The sequence below is a fragment of the Lepidochelys kempii genome, chromosome 11 (genome assembly GCF_965140265.1).
Source record: "Lepidochelys kempii isolate rLepKem1 chromosome 11, rLepKem1.hap2, whole genome shotgun sequence".
Lineage (NCBI taxonomy): Eukaryota > Metazoa > Chordata > Testudines > Cheloniidae > Lepidochelys > Lepidochelys kempii.
Genome location: NC_133266.1, coordinates 56,483,200 through 56,507,785, shown reverse-complemented (window position 1 = coordinate 56,507,785; position 24,586 = coordinate 56,483,200). Strand labels below are relative to the sequence as shown.

The window sequence follows — 24,586 nt, the reverse complement described above, 5'->3', positions numbered from 1 at the left end:
TTCATACACAATTTCTGTAATGTTGTTTTAAAACATTGACAAATTCTGAAGAAAACCTGTGCCAGAATTTTAGTAATAGTGGGAAATACTGACCATAATAATCAATTCTGTAAAGTAGCATCTTATTGCCTCGATCCTACAGTGACTGGCATTGTTAAAATACCTAAGACAGATATCTGTAATGTATGGCAAATCTCTCCCTTGGTACTGTACAAGTGTTTTAAAACAAAACAAACAAAATTGTGTCCATCAAGCTAAAATTATCTATAATCCTTGTAAATCTGATTGGTTGATTCTAAAGAGAGATGGACTGTCTACTCATTTCTGTGTATCTTATCTATCTCTAGTATTTCTGAGGCACCTATCACCTTAATATCAAAGCACTGATCCTATCTGATAGCGCTTTTTTTTTTTGGATCATCTCTTCTTATGAATAGGTTGAGGAAATCCAGTACCAACAGTCAAGTTACATCATATGCTCCGTACAGCAGTAGAGCCTAAACCCATTTGTTCTATTGTATTGCATCATTCTTGCCTGAAGTGCCTCAGTTAATTCTGGCTTGTTTTTAAGAGTCTTTTAGTTGAGCTGGCTGGGAACTCTAAGTTTATGCAATGACTTTCCAAACTGAAAGTGTGAGGTGACATGACAAACTGCAGCACCTTACTTTTGTCAGCTCATAAACAAGCCACTCGCCCAAGCTATCCATGAACCCTTAAGACGGCTGTAAGTATGAATAAGATAACAGTAACTAACTGTGTCACCATTACTGTTATCAGTAATGTATATGCTGGTTTTCTAATCTTAACATTTATATAATGCTAGGCTATTCATAGTTTTTGTAAATCAGAAAAGGTCTTTGGACAAACAACACTCTGAAATTTGATTTCTACCCAAATGTATGTATATGACACAAACACTCCTAGTATGCTGTGTGTATTTGTAGCCAAATTCTGCAGTTCTTTATCCTAAAACCTCATATTCAAAAACAGAGTAGAGTAATAATATTTCTAGTTTTGGATGATTGTGTAATGAGAGAGAGAGTAGCAGACCCATGTAGAGTTTTCGGTAAGCCATTACAATCAAGTGAAATCTATTTATCCTAGGTTGGTCTTCATTGCTGCATATTGTACTGTTTCTAGCATCCCCAGGCCTGATTTTTGCTACTCTGACCACTGAGTAGTACTTTATTCTGCAAATAGATCCATTTACACTGTTGCAGTGGTTAGATATCCTCACTGTTAAATATTTACTTCCTGTTTGAACTTTTCCCGTTTAGCTTCCAGCACTATCTTTTTTATGTCCTGGTTTGCTAAATAAGACCCTCTCCGCCCCCCTCCGCCCCCCCACCCCTTACTATCAGCGGGGTGTGTGTAAATTCTTGTGCACTAAAATTAAATGGCCTCTTAACTTCCTTTTGAATGAGATAGTAAATGAGTTCAGTTTATTTCTCTTATTGTAAAATGAGTTTTCCAGGCCACAAATCATTCTTGTTGCTGTTCTTCAAATCCCCTCTAGTTTTTTAAAACCCTTTTTAAAGTATGGACACCAGAATTGGCCACAGTATTTCAGCAATGGTCAAATCACCTCCCTCCCTGTTCGTAAAACACTTCTGTGAATGAGGAGACTAAAGCGTGTCTTTAGGCTTATTTCTGTTGATTATGGCCTTCTGTGGGTACATATGAAATGTTTATTTTATAAACTGCCATCTACATAGCATATATTAAGACGTTATGAAAATTAGAATAAAATGTTACCCTATTTTAAGTAAACTATTCATTAAATAGCAAGTATAGAAATGTATTTTTACTGCTTTGTAGGACCTCACATACCATCTGTCTCAAAATGAGAACTGATGGAAGTCAAACCCAGACTATTACTGTGTTTTCCTAAGACAAACATCTGAGCTGTTGCTATCCCAAACCACCGTCATAGGGTATGGATGGAATACCTTTCACGTTAGGTAGAAATTATACAACTCTTGCATTTATTAATGGTGTAGTTTATATAGCAATGTTGTTTTAGCCATGTTGGTACAATGGATTAGAGAGACAAGGTGGTGAACTGTTATCTTTTATTGGACCAACTTTTGTTGGTGAAAGAGACAAGCTTTCAAGCTCCACAGCTAAATCAGCTGTGACACTCTGAATACCTTTCCCAGACCTGAAGAACAACTCTGTGTAGCTCAAAAGCTTGTCTCTTTCACCAACAGAAGTTGGTCCAGTAAAAAGACTATACCTTATCTACCTCGTCTCTCTCTAGTTTATGTAGAGCAATACCTTTTCTCAGATGAGATGATGATACTCATAGGATTCCCATACAGCAGTCTCAGGCTGAGTGTGTTTTACAGAATTGTTAAAATCTTTGGTCTAGATTTTCAAAAGTGACCAATGATTTTTGTATGACCAACCTGGAATTCCTTTTTGTGACTTAATTTTTTCAGACTGTGCTGAGCACCGACCCTCTGCAAATCAGGCCCTTTTAGAGTTGTGTACATGTATATGTTTGTTTCTATTAATGCAGGTTTAATTTTGCTTGTCTCTCTTGCTTTCTAAAAAAAAAAGACACAGTTTCATAAGGTATAAAGAATACACTTTTTATTAAATTTCAGTTTATTTTTCTGTTAAAGATCCTATGGGTTGGATTGAGAGTCCTTATATTTAAAATGGGGAATAGGGGTAGAACCAATAATCTTTTAAACCAGCACAGATGTAAGTGAACCCTCTGTGAATAATGGTAAACATACCTATGATACCTTATTAATATACTGTGTTCCAACATTTATGAAACAATTCTGAGAGATGGCATGTGGAATATGTTTTAAACATGTTTGTTGGAGTCAGTTTCCAGTTTATTCTTGTAATTTAGCCAACATTCGCCGCCTCTGTGCTTGGAGGAGAGAAAGCAGTCTGAAAACGGCATTATCTTGTGATATTTTAGGGGCAGTCTCCCTTTTAAAGGTGAAGATGGCTGTTGACATATAGGGGAATTGGGACCATGGAATTAGCCCCCACCGCAAGAAAATAGTGTCCTGCAAATTTAATGGACTAGGGACTCTCGCCGCTTTGAGAACAGGTCACTCAGGAGCCATGCTGTCTTCTAACTTCTGTTCCCCATCTCTGGTGGGAATAAAAGCTGCATGGAGGGTATTAATATTGCAATATTATTTGCTTGCACGTTTCCAAATAGATCTGTCAGATTTGGATGGGTGCATGCCACGTAGAGAGCAAATGTTCCTTAGCTGAACTTCAAAATCCATTCAGTGAATTCTTAAGTGTGCTTTTTGGCTTGTTTTTATAAGCTTTCAGAAACAAAATCGAAACCAGGACAGGAACCCAGGAATAAAATTAAGTAACTTCAGTTAAAATACAGTAGAATCAATATTTTGCAAATGGGCTATAACTAGAACTTTTTAGTAAGGTGTCCCCAGAATAAAGCCCAGTATCCTCAACTGTTCTTGACTTGATGCGTATTGTCTTTCTTGTCACTGTGACCAAGCATGCAGGTATTTTCTGCACTGTCTTCTCATCCTGCAATAATTAGTATCTGCTCTGTAGCTTCCAATTCATCATGTGACCATAATGTGTGATGATAGAAAGGAGAACTCATATGACTTTGGTTGTTAGCTGGGTCTTTTCAAACCAATGTATCTCAAAATTGAATGAATATTGACCACAAGGGGTGGTATCATATTTATTCAAAACAAAACTGGACTTCTGCAAGCTAGGTATCAGCATCATCCTAAATAGGGCTTGGGGTGGGGTGTGTGTGTGTGTGTAGGGTTGTTTTAAAAATAATTGTGGGAACTGGAGTTTCATTTAGAATTATTTTTAATATTCAGCACAGTTTAATTTTTATCATTTAGGGAGCTGATTCAAATAGCAAGCTATTGCACATTGCAAAATGAATGGTATAGTAATACAGGACTGAGAAATAAACTAAAAAATATTCTATCTATAACACAGTAGGAGAAATTGGGAGTGCTATGTGATTACTATAATGGAGCATCTGCATGGAACAAAACAAAATGTAAGTTAACCCAGCCAGGCTACAGATGAGCAGTCATATTAAAAGTTGCTGTTGAACAAAAATCACAGTCTTGATAATAACATGAATCAGATTTATATATTTTATTTAAGGGTTTAAAAAGTTACTGCTTTTATCAGTACCATTCTTGATACAAAGTCTGTTTTTTCTGTCCCATTGCCAGTAATAAACACCTCAAATACCAAGTGACAATTAATTTATTATATTTAATAGCTTTTGCTATATCTGCTTTCTAGTTTTTGACAGGAGAGTATAAATACAGTTCTAGCGTCTGTGAACAGATTTAAACATTAATGGAAAACATAACTGATGATCAGATGTCTTTCAGTAAAATGATGAGAGATTACTTGCATATTTGGACCTCAGTCTTGCTTGTGATGAGAGAAAAGAGAGTAGCCATTTTATAGACATTAAATCCTGCAGCTTAATAGAACTGCAGTGTGCTTTTTTGAGTGTGTATTTATATAATAATGCTTCTACTGTTATAAATTGTTAAACTACTAGAGAACTGTTAACCACAAAACAGCCTAAAATCTTGAAATTCATTTTATATTTCATATTAAATGTTCGACATTTGTTCAGTTTTAGTGTTAGACTTTTTACATCCCGTTTTGGAAAATAAGTGAGCTAGTTTTTACAACACTTAGCACTGTGTTGTGAACTGTTTAAAAAATGTTCATTACCTTAGCAAAACATGCACATTTGCCACCAAAGCTGTATATAACTGTTATATACCTCTGGATGTTTGTGCCAATGATCTACATTTAACAGACAAATCCATACTGGACTAAATAAAATCAAGTTTTTCTACTTAATTTTTTTAAAAAAAACCTGGAACTTTAAGATAGCATTCAAAATGAATAAGTATTTAAAATCTATACAAGTTTCTTTGAAAACCTTTTAGAATGGTAGTACTTTGATATATTTTCTTAATAATGAAAGAATGCAAATCAAAGTTCTTAATTTAAAGAGTCCTATGTGTTTTAAAGTTAAACTAAATAAAATGTATAAATTTGTACCTTGGAAAACCCTTACTACAGTATTTCTGTGTTTTCTAATAATTTTTAAATTACTTTAGAAAAAATTCAGCAGCCTTTCTTTAGTCAGGCAAATCTGCCTGGGCCCCCAATTCTGCAAGCTACTTAAGCATGTGCCTACCTGAATTGAGGCCTAAGTAAGAACTGTGATATTTGGCCCTTTATTTGGATTCAGAGTTATGGCTTGATCCTGCAAACCCTTACATAGGTAGTCCTGACGCATGAGTAATCCCACTTTACACTCTGATCTTGCAAGCATGTCTGCATGGGCACAAGGCCGGACTGTGTGGAGCTTCTTGCAGGTTCAGGACCATAGTCTATAAGGGCTTATGTCAGTAAAGGTTTGCAGTATCATTCCCTAACCCTAAGGCATATTTGTGCAAACACTGTCAAGCGTTGTGTTCAGAATAATAAATCTAAAACTAGTATCTTAAATTTATGCAGGATCGGTCCATTAGAAATCAGTGCATTGAAGCTTTGTGTGTTCATCATTATACCAACAAGAATTTCTTTCCATTTTCTGAAACAAGTGAGAAAATGTTTGAATTTATTGTAAATCTGAAAAAAATGTATGAGGCATTTTGATTTTTAGGTTTTTTAATTTCTGTTGCTGCGTTTGACTATTAACTATTTTATTCTGGTGGAAATTAAAACTTTAATATTCAATTATGTAACTGCAGTTTGAGAACCATATTGGAGATACTTCAGTAACTGACAGCTATAACATTACAGCACTCTACAAAGAATAAAAATGACACACACAATTAGAGTGCCAAACCAAAATGAAAATTACATAATATTTTCTCACTATTTAAACAACTAAATGAACACACTGCAGTTCAAGCCTGTAAACTTCGGTAGCCTTTGATTACATTGTGAAAGTCCATATGAAGTTGTCCAAAGAATTTTTTTAAAGTATGGATCATAACTGAAACTTGATTGAGTAGCAGGAGAGAGGGGGGTGTTACTTTCTTACTCTCCCTGTGTTAGCTGTGGCATTCTTGGAGGCCTCCACTATTTTTTAAATACAACTAAATTTTCTTTACATTAGTTGCTTTGAATCCAAACCTTAAAGGCAGGAAATTCAGAATTGTTGTTTACATTAATTCCTGAACTCCTACCATTGTGACCAAAAAAAGAAATAACAAGAAAGAAGTATAAGCCTCAGGTGTGCATCTTGGCTTTTGTTGCTTTTTGTGTCACAATCCTAACCCCCTATAGAAATTAATTGTAATTATATTAAGATTTTATTTTTTCCCCTAGAAACCTTACCTAAAGCTGTAAAGACCACATTAACAATGTACACTTAATATCTGGGCCTGTTTAAAAGCAAAAGGGTATAATACTGTAGTGTTCCCATAAGCATTGTATAGTGAATTATATTTCTGAAGAAAAATTAATTATTTTACATATAACCTGCAAAGGACTTTACAAAAAATAGACTTATGCCATATTTTGGTTCTTTCTGATCCATTAAAGCATTTCAGATCCTTTTATTCATTTTTGGATTTAAATTTTTTTTTCTAAGAATATGAGGACAGTCAACTGTGGCTTTTCTGGCTCTTGCGATAGGACCTACTGGATATCAGAAGATTGTTAAACCTCACTTTTTAATTGAAGGGGCAGGGACGTTGAATCCAGTACAAAGATGACCTTTCTTCAAAATGTTAAATAGTCATTGGACTTCAAAACTTTTATTTTTATTAATTCCTGTTTAAATGGTGTGAGTAAAAATCTTCTATCAATCACTTCACTTTCACTTTCTTGACTTTGTTTTGCTAGTTCCAATCATTGTTCCTTTCCAAGCTAGCCAAAACCTGAATTTCTAATATGAAAAACCTTAAAAAAATACCACCGCACACCACCTACCAAAGTTGAGAGCACCTTTATAATCATAAAGAACCAAGAAAAAATTGAACAAGCCCAATAATTTGTTTCCTTTGCAGATCGTCTTTTAATTTCTCCTCCAAATGCCATGATAGACTCTTGCCCCTGCAAAATATCAGTTCATACTGTTTTAAAGTAATTACAAGAGCTCTTAAAAATGTTGGAAACCACAAACAATTTTGGAATTTTTATAATTTCAAAACAGCCTAATTGATTTTTTGTAAATTTTTTCTTATAGTTTGAGATCTTGTATGGTCAGTTTAAACTTGGCATGAATGTTTTTGGTGGAGTTAACCCCAGCAGTTACAGGTTTATAGAGACTGTTGACAGGGTCTTAACTAAAGTTGTGGGAATATTGAGGCTATAATCCATTATCATTCTTTATAAAAATGATTGTAATTGAGTTCTCAACTATACTTTATGCAATATATGATAAATATAAATAGTTAGGGCCTGATCCTGTGAGGTGCTGAACACACCTTGAAAGATGTTGAGTACATTACTGAAATCCAGTGAAAGATGAGAGCTCTCAGCACCTTGCAATATTGTGCTCTTGGAGCCTAGTCCTTTTCTTGTTGACATCAGTGGAAGTTAGATTTGAACGGGAACTCGTTTGCGACCTTCATACTGTCTGAAGGGTCTATTCTGTGCAGTATGTACTCAAAATTTAATTTTTACTTGTCTTTTCCACACAAATGTGCATGACTTTTGTCCAGCATATATATTGTATTAAATACACATCTTATTTTTGTGTATATATTTTTTTATGGTACACTAACACTTGCATTCATATAAATGGTTGTAATTCACAAAAAGTGCCACCTATTAGTCATACTGTGTGCAGAGTGTTGTGAATGTTGTTACCTGTATTTTTCCCCACACCATTGGGCATAGTGTTGAACATTTGCCTTCAGTCTTTGCTCAGGTATTGATGTGAAGCAGTTTAGTGCTTTTCTTTCTAAATTGTAATACGTGGTATTCTAAGTATTAGGAAGGTAAAATAAAAAGAAAATAAAAACAGTGAACAAAAGAAGCCTATGTATTAATAACATTACTTGGGGAATTATGTAATTTGTTTGTTCAGACCTAAAGAGTACTTGGCTTACTTGGGACTTGAGAGGCAGTAATTATCCTCCATATAGAATAGATTTCAAAATGTTAATTTATCCTTAAGTGGTAGGCACACATCATCTGCCTAACTCTCATAAGAGAAAACATAATAAACTGAGATGATGCTTGCTGAAAAATGTAACTATTCTTTCCTCACCTCTAGTCTTTCTTCTTTCCCAAACTATTACTATTTCACATAGTATTTTCTTGTACATCGATTATAACTATAGTTTTCTCACCTTTCTCTCAGCAGCCCTGGGTCATGGTGGGTAAGTTAAGTTGCCAAAGTTATTTTATCACAGTTTGGCAGGTACCTAGTGCAGGTACTCATTCAGTAGGTGTTCTGGCTCCCCAGTAAACTGGAATTTGAAGTGGGTTAGGAGAAGCAACACCTAAAGAAGGTGGGGAATGGGGTAAGAGCTCTGAACCCATGGGTGGGCAAACTTTTTGGCCTGAGGGCCACATCAGGGCATGGAACTGTATGGAGGGCCGGGTAGGGAAGGCTGTGCCTCCCCAAACAGCCTGGCCCCTGCCCCCTATCCACCCGCACCTGCTTCCTGCCCCCTGACTGCCCCCCTCAGAACCTCTGACCCATCCAACCCCCCTGTTCCTTGTCCTCTGACCACCGCCCCTAATCCCTCCCCCCACCCCCGCTCTCTGTCCCCTGACTGCCCTGACCCCTATCCACACCCCTGCCCCCGACTGCCTCCCGGGACAGTGAGGTAACTTTGGCTATTGGACTCCTAGCTTCTTTGTGGAGGATAGTGTGGTTCAGTACAAAAGAGAACTTCCTGACAGATTTTTGCACCTTATTTAGGATTTTTTTATTTGTTCAGATGAGACCTGATTTCATCACAAAATTGTTGTATGGGAAGACAGAGTCAGAAATGCACCAAGTCTCCTCTTTCCTTCCCATAGTTCCAGCAGAGTTTTTACTCATTTAACTATAGAGCTATATCTCCTACTCAGAAAGTATCATCCTGGTGTATATACAAGAACAGTAGGTTAAACGTAAGTAGACTCAAAGTCTACGGTTAAAGCATTACTTATTGTCAACTACCTTTTGCAAATTGAAAATATAATCAAAATTTAATGTATATTCCTTTGTAACATAGCTTACGCTTTGAAAGCAGCCTGTTCAATAACAAATGCCCCATATCAAACCCAATGTATCTCAAATTATCAACCCACCTCTTTCTTTTGTGACAAAAGGGAAAAATAGTGTGACATGTATGCAAAATATTCATGCTTTAAAATATTCTTCAGTTTTAAGGTGCAGGCATAGAATCATTCAAGTGCAGGACTGGAAGGGACTTCAGTAGGTCATCTAGTCCGGCCCCCTGCATTCAAGGCAGGACTAAGTAATAAACCATTCCTGATAGGTGTTTGTCTAACTTGTTCTTAAAAACCTCCAATGATGGAGATTTCACAACCTCCCTAGGCAATTTGTTCCAGTGCTTAGCTAACCTGACAGGAAGTTTTTCCTAATGTCCAGCCTAAACCTTCCTTGCTGCAATTTAAGCCCCTTGCTTCTTTTCCTATCCTCAGAGGTTAAAGAGAACATTTTTTCTCCCTCCTCCTCGTAACAACCTTTTATATAGTTGAAAACTTATGTCCTCCCTCAGCCTCCTTCAGACTAAACAAACCCATTTTTTTTCCAATCTTTCCTCATAGGTCATGTTTTCTAGACCTTTAAGCATTTTTGTTGCTCTTCTCTGGACTTTATACAATTTGTCCACATTTTTCCTGAAATGTGGCACCCAGAATTGGACACAATACTCCAGTGGAGGCCTTACCAGCACAGAGTAGAGTGGACAAACTTCTTCTCATGTCTTGCTTACAACACTCCTGCTGATATATCCCACAATGATGTTCGCTTTTGGGTGTGGAAGGACAGTGTTACACTGTTTACTTATATTTAGCTTGTGATCCACTATAACTCCCAGATCCCTTTCTGCAGTACTCCTTCCTAGGCAGTCATTTTCCATTTTGTATGTGTGTAACTGACTGTTCTTTCCTAAATGGAGTATGTTGCATTTGTCCTTAGTGGATTTCATCCTATTTATTTCAGACCATTTCCCCAATTTGTCCAGATCATTTTAAATTTTAATCTTATCCTCCAAAGCACTTGCAACCCCTTCCAATTTGGTATCATCCACAAATTTTATAATTGTACTCTTTATGTCATTATCTAAATCATTTATGAAGATATTAAACAGAACCAGTCTCAGGACCAATCCGTGAAGGACCCTTCTTGATAGGTTCTTCCACTTGCCTGTGAACCACTGATAACTACCCTCTGGGAACTGTTTTCTAACCAGTTATGCCACCCACCTTATAGTAGCTCCATCTAGGCTAGTTTATGAGAAGGTCATGTGAGACAGTATCAAAAGCCTTACTAAAGTCAACATATATAGCACATCTACTGCTTTCCCCCATTCACAAGGCTGTTACCCAGTCAAAGAAAGCTATTTGATTGATTTTACATGATTTATTCTTGATAAATCCATGTTGACTATTACTTATCACCTTATTATCTTCTAGGTGTTTACAAATTAACTGCTTGATTATTTACTCCATTATCTTTCTGGGTACTGAAGTTAAACTGACTGGTCTGTAATTCCCTTGGTTGTCCTTATTCCCCTTTTTATAGATGGGCAATATTTGCCCTCTTCCAGTCCTCTGCCTTTAATTCCTGTCATTAGGGTTCCAATTCAAATATATAATTGTCAATATTTCTTTGAAAAAAATTAATAATTGAGATATTTCTATGGAAATGACCTTACTTACACACTTTTTATGCTGCATGACAAAATGCAAAGTTTTCTTCTGATGTTTGCTTCAGAGGGTCTCAGTGTTTTCCATTCCATGACCACACAACACAAAACACACCTTTGTGACACTCCCATATTCCCCATCTAGACGTAAAGAAAGAGGAAGAGTATCACAATCCGCAGGTTGGGAACCCCAAAGACTATTTGGATTTCTAAGGTTTTTCTTTCCCTTCTTCAGAGACCTGGTGGTGTTTTAGTGGACTCTGATGTGGTTTATACTGGGGTTTTGTAAAGTCAAAACCCTGTAACTCTTGTTTGGTTTTCTTTGATTAATAATTAAGTGATTGTAATTTTGGTTAAAGTAGTAATAAAAATCATTGATAAAGAATATGGGATAAGTATGAAGCCTAAGACCCAATGAGCCTTTGCTTTAGCTGACCACAGAAGCAGCTATTTTCTCCTGGTCCAGGTACTGAGAGCTTTTATGGGATATTTTTGACTCTTATTATATTCCTGTTCTTGGAATGAAATGATTTTAGTTCACAGGCCAACAAAAAATATGTAACAGCAGTTATTGCAGGCAGTATCTCCTTCCACTCTGCTCGTTGCCAAAACAAACCACTAGATATCTCTTCACATCTGAGACAAGTGATACCTTTGGATTCGCTCCTGTTGCCATTAGAGTCAGAGAGATTTGCATTGACTTATACAACCGTAGGATCAGCCACAATCAGGGACTGGCAGGAGTACAAATATCCCCCCTCAGCCGCCTTCCAAGATACTAGGTGAGATACTAGGTTAGAAAGCTAAATTACGATACAGGAGTTCATTAATGCAGAAGTAGTAATGGGCAATTTCAGATGTTTTATTTAACAAACATCTGTTTATAATGGACATTAAAAAAATTTTTCAACGCATCATTCAAATATTTTATTAGTCATATTCAATTTAGTCTGCATCCAGTACATCATGCAGATAAGATGCCCACATTATACGATAATAAAATAGACCACCTGAAATTGCTTCTATTCTGAAGAACTATCTTGATAGTATGTTTGTCTATTCATTTCTGGGGTTTTTGGAGTGAATGCAGACAGAAAAGCAATAATGGCTTCTACTGGACCAGATCCTAAAAAATGAGATGAACTAAGTATATTTACTTTTTCAGAACACATCAGAAATGTTTTATTTTTCCATATTTACTTCAAATTATTTTTCTCACTTGTTTATATTTTTAAAATGTTGTTATTTGTATTACAGTAGTGCATAGAGGCCTCAACAGAGGGGAGGGCCTGGTGCTTGGTGTGCTACAGATGCTTAGCAAAAGCCAATCCTTGCCTGAAGCCCCTACAATCTAAATAGATAAGACAATCCCCATGTTACAGATAGGGAAGTGAGGCACAAAGATTAAGTGACTTGCCCACGATCACGCAGGAAGCCAGTGGCAGAGCCAGACATTCAATCCAGACCACCAGAGTTCCAGTACTGAGATCTCTTAGTCAAGGAGCAAGGTGGCCAGTTAACTTTTTTCAATAACTGTTTCTATGGGGGGAAAGTAAATAGCAAAGGCAAAGATGAGTTAATTATTGGGTCTGTTTATGTTCTCTTTCTGGTCTCATTGAAATCTGTAGAAACCTCCAGGACAAACACAGCCTCTTCTGTGTCTAAAAAGAGAGAAACTCTACAAACAAAACTGCTGAGTGAAACTTGGTGAATGCCCTGGAACTGGCATGAAACCAGAAGTTTTCCTCACTACCGGACATTGAGGTCCTTCTCAACTTCTATCTGCCTTATATGAGAAGCATCTGTTTGACAGACATATAAAGAGTGTGTGGTGTGTTTGTGTGTGCTGTGACTAGCTTATTCGGTCAGACTGGTTAATTTAAAATAGCTGAAACCCCATGCAGTTTACTCAGCTGTTTCTCCTGTTGTTGCTGTCCATGGTGTTGATCTGAAAGCCAGAATGCATGTATTTAAGAGCTCAATGTCTCCAAGCTGCCCACAGATAACAAAAACAATCTAGTCTAAATATTATAATAACTCCCAGTGTAACCTTATAAGATAATCTATGTGCTAGGTACACACATTACTATAGATAGCAAAATAATGCAGCTGGAATTTTATTTGTGTTAGTGATGTCAGAGTTCCTAGAGCCATAGATCAGTGTCTTTAAAAAGTTTAAATCTCAATAAATAAAGATACACACCTACTGATATGGCATTTTATACAAATATTTATCATTAATAATAATGGACTGGTGCTAAAAGAATGACCAAGATGCCCAACTTGAAAAATGACAGTTTAGTGCAACTGCTGTAACTAAAATGTTCTTTAAACTGTAAGGAGAAAAATATATGAGAACTACGATCAAATGTCATAGCAGTTTTGAACTGATATTATTGAATAAGAACAAGTTAAAGAGTGTAGTCCTTGTTAGAATCTTTGTCTAGAATACCTTGGAATCATCCACTCTAGTATCCCCAGATGCAATCTGTAAATGAACGCCGATGATATCAGGTTAATATTTTCATTAAGGTGCTAAGATTTTGCGTCTTGAAATAGACCTCACCTTGCTATCTTCCAGCACCAGGAAATTGCACCATATCTAGCTTATCTTGGAGATCCTTGTGCCAGATAGAATTATCTGAAAAACAAATGTATAAAAGTAACATTTTATTAAGCTTCCACCATCCCTGCAGGAAATTTCTTATTTTGCCATCCACAAATTTTCAGTGATGTGGCTGGATGAGGCGGGAGGGCACTGTGTGCTGCAAAATTTAGTAGCAACAGGCCTTAAGAGTATCAATGATGAGATTCTCAAGGGTCTTTGTCATGGATGGAAATGGAATCATTACTGCAATACTACTAACGTCATTGGCACCCACCCACAGTCAGTCCACTAGCAATATAAGTGGAGAGATCAGTCTGTTTTGCAGATTATAGACAGGCTAGCCAGGAAGGGGCAAGCCAGAGCCAAACTTACAGGTAAGCTTTATTTAAGGAGAGAGTGAGAGTAAGTGTTTGGGTATTTTTATGTTGCATCAAGTTGTAAAATGTACTATATTATTAATTTATTATTTCATATATTTACTATATTTAGTTTTTCTCAAGCAGTTTTAAAATTGGGCTATCTGCATTTTTAATTATATTGCTATATTTTCCTCAGGGCACACAAAGATCTGCTGCTGTAACAAAATGATTAGCTATTTTAAAACTATTATATGATGGAAATAGAGAGGGGACCAGTGTCACAGAGGTAGCAATGGAATGGGAAGCATTTCTTTAGGACTAATCTGTTTCTCAAGATACACTAAAGGTGGGGGGGGGAGGGAGAAAAACCACACACACACTAATATATATTCTCCAGTAGGTAGATCCTCCTTGTCATGGACTGATTGTTTTAAACCATTTATCCGCATTAATTATATGAAATGCTTGCTTTCATGTGTCAGTGGTGCATGTTTTATAGAACTCATGCAGTCTGATTCTTTCCCCCTCTCATGTGCAGTCTGCTCATCTCTCCAGCATGTGTAAAGTGGCACTTCTGGTTCTGTGCACTACGCTTACTCTGAGGGGGTTGGCAAAGGGGGCTCCGCTGAGGCCAGAAGAAAAATGGAAACCTCTGAACAATCCCAGAAACCGAGATCTGGTAAGGAAACCCTACAGGAAACACTGTAATGAAGCCCAAACTTTGTGTTTCACATATTTAGGTGTCTCATTATAAGAATTTCTTACCTTTTGTAGTTAAAAACTTCAAAGTGAAAAGGGAACCTCTTAGCTAGTGTTAGTAACTCTGCTGTGCTCTGTATGGTCAGCGTCAGCAGCCACCTGCACATGCTTTAATCTAACTTGAAGAAACTTTCAATTTCAAATACTGTACATAGGTATGAGGAAGATCCATGTGCAGTACACATTAATTTTAAAAGAGATGTATTTTGATCTATGAAAATAGAACTTGCTTTATCCAACAGAATAGGGGTGCTCTGTGTGTTCTCCTAGTCCTGTTCTTGTTGACTGTATAGATAATATTGCTTAAGTCAAATGCTAAACCATGGTTTGAAAACACAAATATATTCACATCTGACACAGCACCTTGAATGCTTTAAGATATGACAGCCAATTAACAATAATGGAGAATATTCGATTACAAAGGATTATTTATAAGGTCTTATGCAAAAGTTGTGAGAAACATGTCAGTGATTAGCAGCAATGGTTGTACTTGTTTGGAAGGTGACCAAATATAAATTAAAAAAACCCACTAACTAAAACCTAGTATTTTTTAAATATAATGAAGACTATCCAGCCAAAGGATCAGCTCAAACCAGTTGCAGGTGACTTTTAGGATAAATAAAATTGTACTGGAAAACCTGAGGCTACTCTGGCTGTTGCTAGAGGCTGTTCTTAATGCAGGTTTCACTGTGCGTCTTTTCTAAAGAAAATGTTAGCAAATTGGGCAGCATAATACTCTAATCACATTTCTTATGAAGATCTTAGAGGCTTTACATAAACTATACTCTTGTATATTTGGAACGCATATCAGTTTGAGGGACTTCCAGATATTGTAGGCTGTTCAATAAGCTTCACAGTTAAGGTGTACTTCACAGTTAAGGTGTACCCTAAAGCCTAGGGATCTGAAGAAATAATTTCAGACCTTTGAAACAGTCTGATTCAATCTTCCTAATTTATGCCACCTGTTATTTGGAGAACCAAAGCTAACAAATACCTTTTACTAATATTCTCGGTGTCAGAAATATACACATTGTGGGGACTGGCAGTTGGGAGAGGTTTTCTCCTCTAGGTTACAAATTTGCATCAGTACAGCTCAGCTGAGACCTCAGCTGAGATGGGTTGGTGGTCTTTGGACAGGTGTCCATATCACAAGGCCAGATTCTGACACTCTTCCTCACGATGAGAAGTACCTTACTCCACATGCAATCCTATTAACTTCAGTGTCAGAATCTGGCAACAAGTGCTGGGTCTGTGTGGCCAGTGCCATCACAGGGGCTAATGACTGACTGTACTTGGCAAACGAATATGACTAACTCACTGCAAGGTGTCATCATTCCAGGTCATACTTGAAACACAGTGTGAAAGCCGAGTGGAGCAGCTTGCTCTGCCATTGTCTATGCTGTACATGTTTGTGGATAAAATAGAGGACTTCATTCCCATCCAGTTCCTTTCACAAGTAGTGTATTTACTTTGTTTTAATGGATATGATTATTCATTTTACATTTTTGAAATGTAAACTGTCTTCAGTTTTTCAGGACACTCCAGGCTTATTTTTCGGGAAGAGGTCTTGATCTGAGAAAGTTCCTAGATACTTTCTCCATGAATAATGACAGACCCAGGCCTGTAGCGATCTACTCGGATCCTACTGCTTCTGCATTTGCAGATTATGAAGAAAAGAAAAAATATTTCAAAACTACTTCAAAGGCTGAAAGAAGCTGCTGACCAAGGTAAAAGTGATTGTTTTTCCTCTGTGCTGACAGTTACATGTGGTTGAGTTACAGATTTGGATTCGGGTAATTTTCCCTTCTATATGAAGAAAAAAAATAACTTGCTCTTGATAACACATCAGAAACATGTAGTATTTTAACTCTCACTCAAAGCCGATTGAAATTTATTTAAGGAGAAATTTCTGAAGAGTTAATTTCTTTCTGGAATAACAGGAGTATATGCATGGTAAGAGGTATTCTGAAGTCAGAAGTGTATGCACTGCTTATGTCTCTAATTTATTTCCAGAGACAAATACTTGACCTTTGCTGGATTAAACAGGAAAAGATTTCAAGAGATCAAGTAAAACCTATTACAACCTAAATTTTTCAAGTGGAGGCTGTTGATAGCCTCCCATGATATGTCCGCATCAAGGAAAAAACAGACTCAAAAAAGAAAACATTACAGTAACAAAGAGTAATCCGCCTTTTAAATCTCTGTAAATGTAATGTGATTTTCATATTTCTTCAATTAAAAGTGAAGGTTGGATAAAATAGTGTGCAAACTGATTCGTATGTCTATAATGTAAAATAAAATGAATCAAGCTTGCACTATTAGTATATCCATGGCCAAATGTACTGCAGGGAACTTGGTTATTTATTTTTTATTTTGTTTACTATATAAACAGCAATCCTCCTTATGACACCATGATGAGGGTAGCTAAGTATTATTTCCCCCTTTCTACAAACAGTAAGAACTTCAATAAGATTTGGATCAGGTCCCAAGTGACTTGTCCAAGGACCTACAAGGAGTCAGTGGCAGTCAAGATTAAAACTCAGGAGTTCCTGGCTTCCAGTCCTGTGCTTAGCTCACTAGTCCATGGCTCTGTCTGAACTATGTAGCACACCACCACCATTCATTATATTATAGTGACAATTGTATTAATATTTTCATTTTAAGTCACCTTTTGATGGGTTTAATTTGAAAAAAAACCCAGCATCACACAAACAATGTCAAATGGATTTAAAAGTGGTTTTAAAAGATATGCTCCGCCTCAATAAGAATTTATTAGTTTGGTGAAGGAATTACGGAATAAAAATCTATGGCTTGTGTAATGCAGGAAGACAGACTAAATAATCTTGGTGCTCCCTTCTGGCTTTAAAATTGCGAAGCTATGAAAATTATAAACTTAAAAAAATTCAAATGTGATTTAAATGACCCTTTGGAGTGTTTTTAGTAATAAATAGTGGGTAAGAGATGATTTCTCAATAAAAATTTCTGGCTGTTCATAAATGAAAATATTTGTTTTGAGTGTTCTTACAAAATGGTTTATATTTACTGTGAAATTACTAAATTACTGGGCACTTGTGTTTTGCTGCATTAGCCACACAGAGGATAACTCAAGGTCTGGGGCCTAAGGAACATAAAACAACACTGATGTTTGACACAAACTGATGAAGACCTAGAAACACAGAATTAATTGTGGTCCCCTACCTTTGATTTACTGTGTTGTCTAAATATTGCATCACAGAAGATCAGATTCTGGGCCCCCAAAATATCTGGGAATTCTGTTGTTAACTTGATGAAGATTTAGGGGCTGAAAGACTGGGCATTTTAAAAAAATATTTAAATTCTAACCATGGTTTGTGTTCAGTTAATTATTTCAACTTCCTAATCTCTCTACCCTATCAGTCTTGCAGCCACATGATGTGCTAAACACAGCAGAACTGTACATTTCCACTCTAGGTGGGGCAGGATTTGAAATCCAGTCCTCAAGCACCACAGAGCTGTACTCCACAAAGGTCTCTGTGCCATAATCATGCAGGGAGATGGGCAAGAAATTGTGTATATGTACGTATGCAGCCAGTGGCTGGATCCTATGAAAGGTGAGAGGCCGGAACAAGCAGCCACAGTAGCTCCACTGCCATTCCATGGCCTTGAGAAATCTGTTCCTCACCCTGACGCTTACAGAGATTACTCCCAGTAGGAAAAGACAATAATTTACTGTTTAACAATGCTCACGCTAATAATTTGGGATTTATGAGCCCATCTAAGTCAGTGGGAGTGTTTCAGTTAGGGTCCTTTGGCTTTGGATCAGACCCCATGTGCTTTTAAATGCTCCTACTTACTATCCTTATTTTATTATTTATTTTTCCTTTCAGGTGGTTACTTTTGGACTTCATGTGAATTGGAAGCATACACAGCAAAATGTTACTGCTTTGGGGTTTCTAACTTATCTGACAATTTAACATTTTCTTCAGCATCGGAGTCTTTACATACACAAATCTGACATCTGGCTGTAATTGCCATATTTGCTCACTTTTCAGGTGGTGAGGTATGTATGGTTGTGAAGATTGGTTTGACAAGATTTTACTTGTTGAAATGTAGATGAATGAAAAGTTCAATCTGATGTAGTTTGTCCAACTATTCCTAATTGTCTTTGTCAAGGAATGTAAATAAATGTTACCTTTTAAATTTATTACATCTAGGTTTTAGATAACTATTTTCTTGAATGGAATTTATTGAGTCTTCATTATAGTGCTTTGTATTTGGTTTGGAGATGTGTGGAATTTAAAAAAAAAACACTTCAGTCATTACAGAAACCCATCTCTTTGTTCTGTTTGTACAGCACCTACCGCAAAGGGGCCCTCGTTCCTGACTGGGGCTCCTCGGTGCTACCCCAATACAAATAATAATCTTTTTAAATAGTCATGAAAGAAAGATAGACTCATCAGATGTATACATCTGAGAGATATCCCAAGATCATCCCACTGAAAAAGGCAGAAGATAATACAAAAAGAGCCTCCATAAATGTGGAAAAAAGAAAAGCCCTATGATGTCCTAAGACATACATTATTAATGTCATATTCAAGGTCTCGTTCAGAAACACAATAGCTATCAGAGTACTTAAATGTTTTGGCTTTTATGTTTTGATAGGAATCTCATAGTAAAGAATCCCGATGACTCCCACAATTTAGTAATTAATAAATTATTTATAAGAGCCCATCTTACTATTTCTACTCTGATCATTCCTTATGTAGCTGAACCATTACAGATTTCCAGTACCATATTCTAAAATGGCATCAGGAAATCCTGCATTCAGATTACCACAGTTACTTCTCATTTGGAAGGTATGGCATTGATCCTGAGAAGACTTTTACACATGTGCTTAATACTCCACATGTGAGTAGTCCTATTGACTGAAGTTAAAGGATGAAATCCTGGCCCAATTAAAGTCAATGGCAAAAGTCCCCTTGACTTCAGTAGGATCAGGATTTCACCCAACTTGAGCACATGGATGAGTCTTTGCAGAATCAGGGCCTAACCCCTTGTTTAATAATGGGTATGAAATATGGAGGTAATAGCTCCATTGCTGTTTCAGTATTGACACGGTCACTAGCTATACCTGCACACTTGTAGAACCGGGACAAGAAGGCAGGCCACTGGCTTCAAAACACAGACATCTATCATCTAAATGAAACTCCTTTAGCTGTTAGTAGTTGAAGGGATTTTATTTTATAAACTAGGAAGGGATTTTATTTTATAAACTAGCACAGGTAAGTAGTCTGGTCCCATCCAGTCCACCAAATGGAGACTTTTTTTTAAAAAAAAGGAACAGGAGACGGAGTAGGATATTTAGAAATGCCTATAGAACTCGATGTAAATTAATACAAACTCAGAAGCTAGAATACATATCTGTAAGTGATTTCATCTTTGCCTGATAATACAATAATTGCTCTAAAAACATAATGACTGCCCTACTCCAAATGGGTCACAGAAATGGTTTCTCAATTTTTAAGAGTTCTGCTATTGTGTTTCCACTTGATGAAAAGAAAATTAACTACAGATATCTTTCCTCCAAGGAATCTATGTAATCAGTAAAACTTGAGTTATTAAATATACATCTAACTTTTTTATATTTCCATGTCAGCTGGCTGAAAAAAATTTAAGGGCCCATCCAACACTGCCTTTCATTTTCACTAGTACAAAGTGAGAGCAATGTGGGTGTAAACTGCTCCTATTCTAACTTGGTAGCATTTCATAATACTGAGTCCCGCCATGGGTGCAGGGGACTGGACGACCAGATGACCTCTCAAGTCTCTTTCAGTCCTATAATTCTATGATTCACACTCACTTTGAACTGTGCTGCCCAAGAGTTGAATCTGACTTAATCCTGACCCAATCTAGGGTGCTTTCCCAATATAGATTTCCATAAATGTTTACATCCAATAGTATCTTCATAAATTAGGGAGTTAGACTTCTGTTCTTCCTGGATAGCTGCATCCACTTATTTGATCTATCTGTGCCCTTCTGATGCACCTGTTGCTGTATTTTATGTTCTTTTCATAGTCCTTCACTTCCTTTATCTGGTCAGGATTCAGTAACCTCTCTCTAACATGATCTTTCAACCACTTAAAACAGTGCAAGGAACAGGAGATACCCTTTCAGCTATCAATAAGTACCTCCTTGATGCAAAGATCACTGAAGTTAAAGGAAAGACTTCTATGGATTTTATTAGACTTTGGATGGGGCCCATACAGCGCACTGGGCTGGAAATACGGGTTTACTCCGAAAACGGTGGAGGGGCGGGGTAATGTTGGTGTTTGGGAAAGATGTTGGCTGAACGGAGCATAGGAAACGCGTATTTTCAGCTCAGGCGGGAGGCGGTGGAGAGCAGTCCCTCTCCTCACCGGCCCTCCCGCACAGCCCCAGCTGTGCCGAACGCCCGCAGCGCCGGCGCCAGTCGCAGGCTGGGGCGGAGACGGAGACGCTCTCCCGCTTACACCGAGCTCTTCCTCAGGCCGGGCCCACGGGCTCAGCGCCGCCCTCAGGCGGCGGCGGCGGCTGCTGCTGCGTGCGGAACGTCAGCCGCGCCCTTCCCCCTTCTACCATCGCCCCGCGGCCTCCGGCTCCCTCGCTCTGTGCCAAGGGGAGGCCAGCGGCTTCGCATCCTTACCGCGCCTGCTCACGGCTCCGCCAGCGGGCGCTACCCGGGAACTCTTGCGCGGCGGAAGCGAGCTGCGGTCGGACCCGATTAACAAGGGACGCCGAGTCCGTGCGCGAAACAACCCTCCCCGCCGCCGCCGCCGCCCCTTCCCTGGGTTCGCGGCAGGGCGCGCGATGTCGGGCTTCAGCCCCGAGCTGATCGATTACCTGGAGGGGAAAATCTCCTTCGAGGAGTTCGAGAGGCGCCGAGAGGAGCGCAAGAGCCGCGAGAGGAAGGTGAGGGACCCGGCCGCTCCCCTCAGGCGGCGGGTCGCGGCCGTTCCTTGGCCCGTTAGTGCCGCCCCCGCCAGGCCCCGGTGCCCCTTCGCCAGGAGGCTCCGCCCACGCTGCACCGTGGCGTGGCCCGGCCCGGCGTGTGTACACTGCGGGAACGAGGGGAGTTCAGGGTGCAGGGCAACGGGGTGGGGGGATGAGGGGGGGAGGGTGCAGGGCAATGGCCTGGGGGGGGGAATGGCTGGGGAGGGTGCAGGGCAATGGCCTGAGGGGGGGGGGAATGGCCGGGGAGGGTGCAGGGCAATGGCCTGAGGGGGGGGGGGGAATGGCCGGGGAGGGTGCAGGGCAATGGCCTGAGGGGGGGGGGAATGGCCGGGGAGGGTGCAGGGCAATGGCCTGAGGGGGGGGGGAATGGCCGGGGAGGGTGCAGGGCAATGGCCTGGGGTGGGGTGGGAAATGGCCGGGGAGGGTGCAGGGCAATGGCCTGGGGGGGGGGTGGGAAATGGCCGGGGAGGGTGCAGGGCAATGGCCTGGGGTGGGGTGGGAAATGGCCGGGGAGGGTGCAGGGCAATGGCCTGGGGGGGGGGTGGGAAATGGCCGGGGAGGGTGCAGGGCAATGGCCTGAGGTGGGGTGGGAAATGGCCGGGGAGGGTGCAGGGCAATGGCCTGGGGTGGGGTGGGAAATGGCCGGGGAGGGTGCAGGGCAATGGCCTGAGGGGGGGGGGAAATGGCCGGGGAGGGTGCAGGGCAATGGCCTGAGGGGGGGGGGAATGGCCTGAGGGGGGGGGGAATGGCCGGGGAGGGTGCAGGGCAATGGCCTGAGGGGGGGGGGGGGATGGCCGGGGAGGGTGCAGGGCAATTGCCTGAGGGGGGCGGGGAATGGCCGGGGAGGGTGCAGGGCAATGGCCTGAGGGGGGGGGGGAATGGCCGGGGAGGGTGCAGGGCAATGGCCTGAGGGGGGGGGGAATGGCCGGGGAGGGTGCAGGGCAATGGCCTGAGGGGGGGGGGAATGGCCGGGGAGGGTGCAGGGCAATGGCCTGGGGGGGGGAATGGCTGGGGAGGGTGCAGGGCAATGGCCTGAGGGGGGGGGGGAATGGCCGGGGAGGGTGCAGGGCAATGGCCTGAGGGGGGGGGGGGAATGGCCGGGGAGGGTGCAGGGCAATGGCCTGAGGGGGGGGGGGGATGGCCGGGGAGGGTGCAGGGCAATGGCCTGAGGGGGGGGGGGGATGGCCGGGGAGGGTGCAGGGCAATGGCCTGAGGGGGGGGGGAATGGCCGGGGAGGGTGCAGGGCAATGGCCTGAGGGTGGGGGGGAATGGCCAGGGAGGGTGCAGGGCAATGGCCTTGGGGGGGGGGGGGGGGATGGCCGGGGAGGGTGCAGGGCAATGGCCTGGGGGGATGAGGCAGGGGAGAGTCCGCTGCACTCCCAGCAGCAGATAGGGCACAGATAGGGGATGCCCAGCAGGGTATAAAAAGCAATGTAGACAGTGAAACAGCTTAGGCGAATAGAGTGCCTTATGTTCCTAAGTCCCCTGGGTGTTTAGCTTACACACATTACTACATGCTCAAGCAGTGCCTATCACATCTACACTGCTGTTTTTGGCAGTGTTGTGTCCCTGCTGCCAGAGCGTTTCCATGCCAGACTGACAGTTCCCAGCTGTGGAGAAAGGCGCTGTCAGTGGGAAACTGTTGGAGCCTTCCCCCAATGCCAGCGCCTTTCCCCATTACTGTACCTCCCTGCTGTCAGAGCCTTTCACGTTGGTGTGTAGATATGTGCTGCAGTGACAAGTGTGGGCATAGCCTGACTTCCGCCGTGGCATGTAGCTATGCATGTAGTGCCTGTGCTCTATGTGCCAGCATAAGTGTGGACATTGTTAATCCATGAAATATTTTGTTCACTTTCAACTTAATTTATGATAATGAGATACATGTGAGAAATTACTGTTATTTGATACTGGTAAGATATGACTCTTGTACATTGCCATGTTTCTGGAAAGACAAGGGAAATTCTTGGTGAGTGGAGCCCAGCACCATAAGGAAGGGCAGTTCCTTTTGCAGAGTGGGTAGGTGTCTGGCTCTGAAGAGAATCTTGGTCTCCCTGGCAAGAATGCTGGTTCCCACACTGCAAAGTCGGGAGGGGGTTAAAATTGGAGAAAATGAGAATTATACTCCAGGTTCCCTCGGGGACATGAAGGCCAAGCATTTTTCATTCCCATAATGGGATAAATATAATTTTGTACGCATACAAAGGTTTTGTTTTGATTCATTATTCATGGCTGTAGCTTTTAAGGTGTTTCTAGATTTGCTAGCAGGAGTTGTTTTATTTTATAAACATGCTATTTTTGTAGACTAAAAACTGTCCCTCTTACTTTATAGGCAATTTTTGTTTAGTTAATGAAAAGAAACTTAGATTATGTTGGAAATTTGGAACATCTGATCTTTTCTATTTCTTTATGTATTTTCATGATACAAGAAGCAACGCCTTCAAATATTATTGAAGTGCTCTTTTCATTTCTTCATTTATTTGTGTATTTTCCACTATATCCCAACTACAGTAAATAGGAGAGCCATTGCTGTGGGCCACTGAAATTGCTGTTCCACACAAAAATACTTTGTTCCCCCAGAGGAGGCCTTACTGGTCAGGAGAGCATTTTAATCCAAATTTTTCACAGGTATAACAGATTGTTTCAAGAAACTATTAATTGTAACATCTAACTATGTAGGGGTTTCAGCATTGCATTTAATTTTAGACAAAGGAGGCAAGCTTTTAAAAGCATTCATGATGTTTGTTTACAATTTTGTTCACTTGGATAGTCACACCTCATTTTTTTGTGAGATGTTGGGAACCGTATAATCTTATTCCAGTGTACTTCGATACAAGCAGTATTCTTCAAGAGACTTCAGTCAAAACTAATGTAGTACAACAGTGAACAGTCAGAGTATTGAGTTCACTTTACACTGGTGCGAACAGAAGTTTCTTATAATCAATGTTGGTGCCTGTTTTAATGGAATATTATAGCATCTGTTCCATCAGCAATACAAAAAGCCAGAAACCCATAGTCTAAATGCCAGTAATTATAAA

The 24,586-nt window shown here is 40.0% G+C and overlaps 2 protein-coding genes across 11 annotated transcripts in view; both read left to right on the top strand.

The window, feature by feature from the left end:
- PGAP1 (post-GPI attachment to proteins inositol deacylase 1) overlaps positions 1-18,768 on the top strand; it is a 79,690-nt gene extending 60,922 nt beyond the window's left edge. For 4 of the 8 annotated variants that reach the window (XM_073306280.1, XM_073306278.1, XM_073306277.1 and 1 more), the window contains 3 exons: positions 14,362-14,502; positions 16,110-16,309; positions 18,449-18,768. In XM_073306280.1, coding sequence (XP_073162381.1) covers positions 14,362-14,502; positions 16,110-16,304 — 336 coding nt within the window. In that variant the 3' untranslated portion in view covers positions 16,305-16,309; positions 18,449-18,768. The other 4 variants (XR_012154346.1, XR_012154345.1, XM_073306281.1 and 1 more) reach the window with 4 other exon arrangements.
- A 2,191-nt stretch (positions 18,769-20,959) lies between these two features.
- GTF3C3 (general transcription factor IIIC subunit 3) overlaps positions 20,960-24,586 on the top strand; it is a 30,933-nt gene continuing 27,306 nt past the window's right edge. For all 3 annotated transcript variants that reach the window (XR_012154347.1, XM_073306285.1, XM_073306286.1), the window contains exon 1: positions 20,960-21,509. Coding sequence is in view for 2 of the 3 variants with exons in the window: in XM_073306285.1 (XP_073162386.1) it covers positions 21,408-21,509 (102 nt within the window). In the remaining variant the exon portion in view is untranslated. The remainder of the gene's footprint in view (positions 21,510-24,586) is intronic.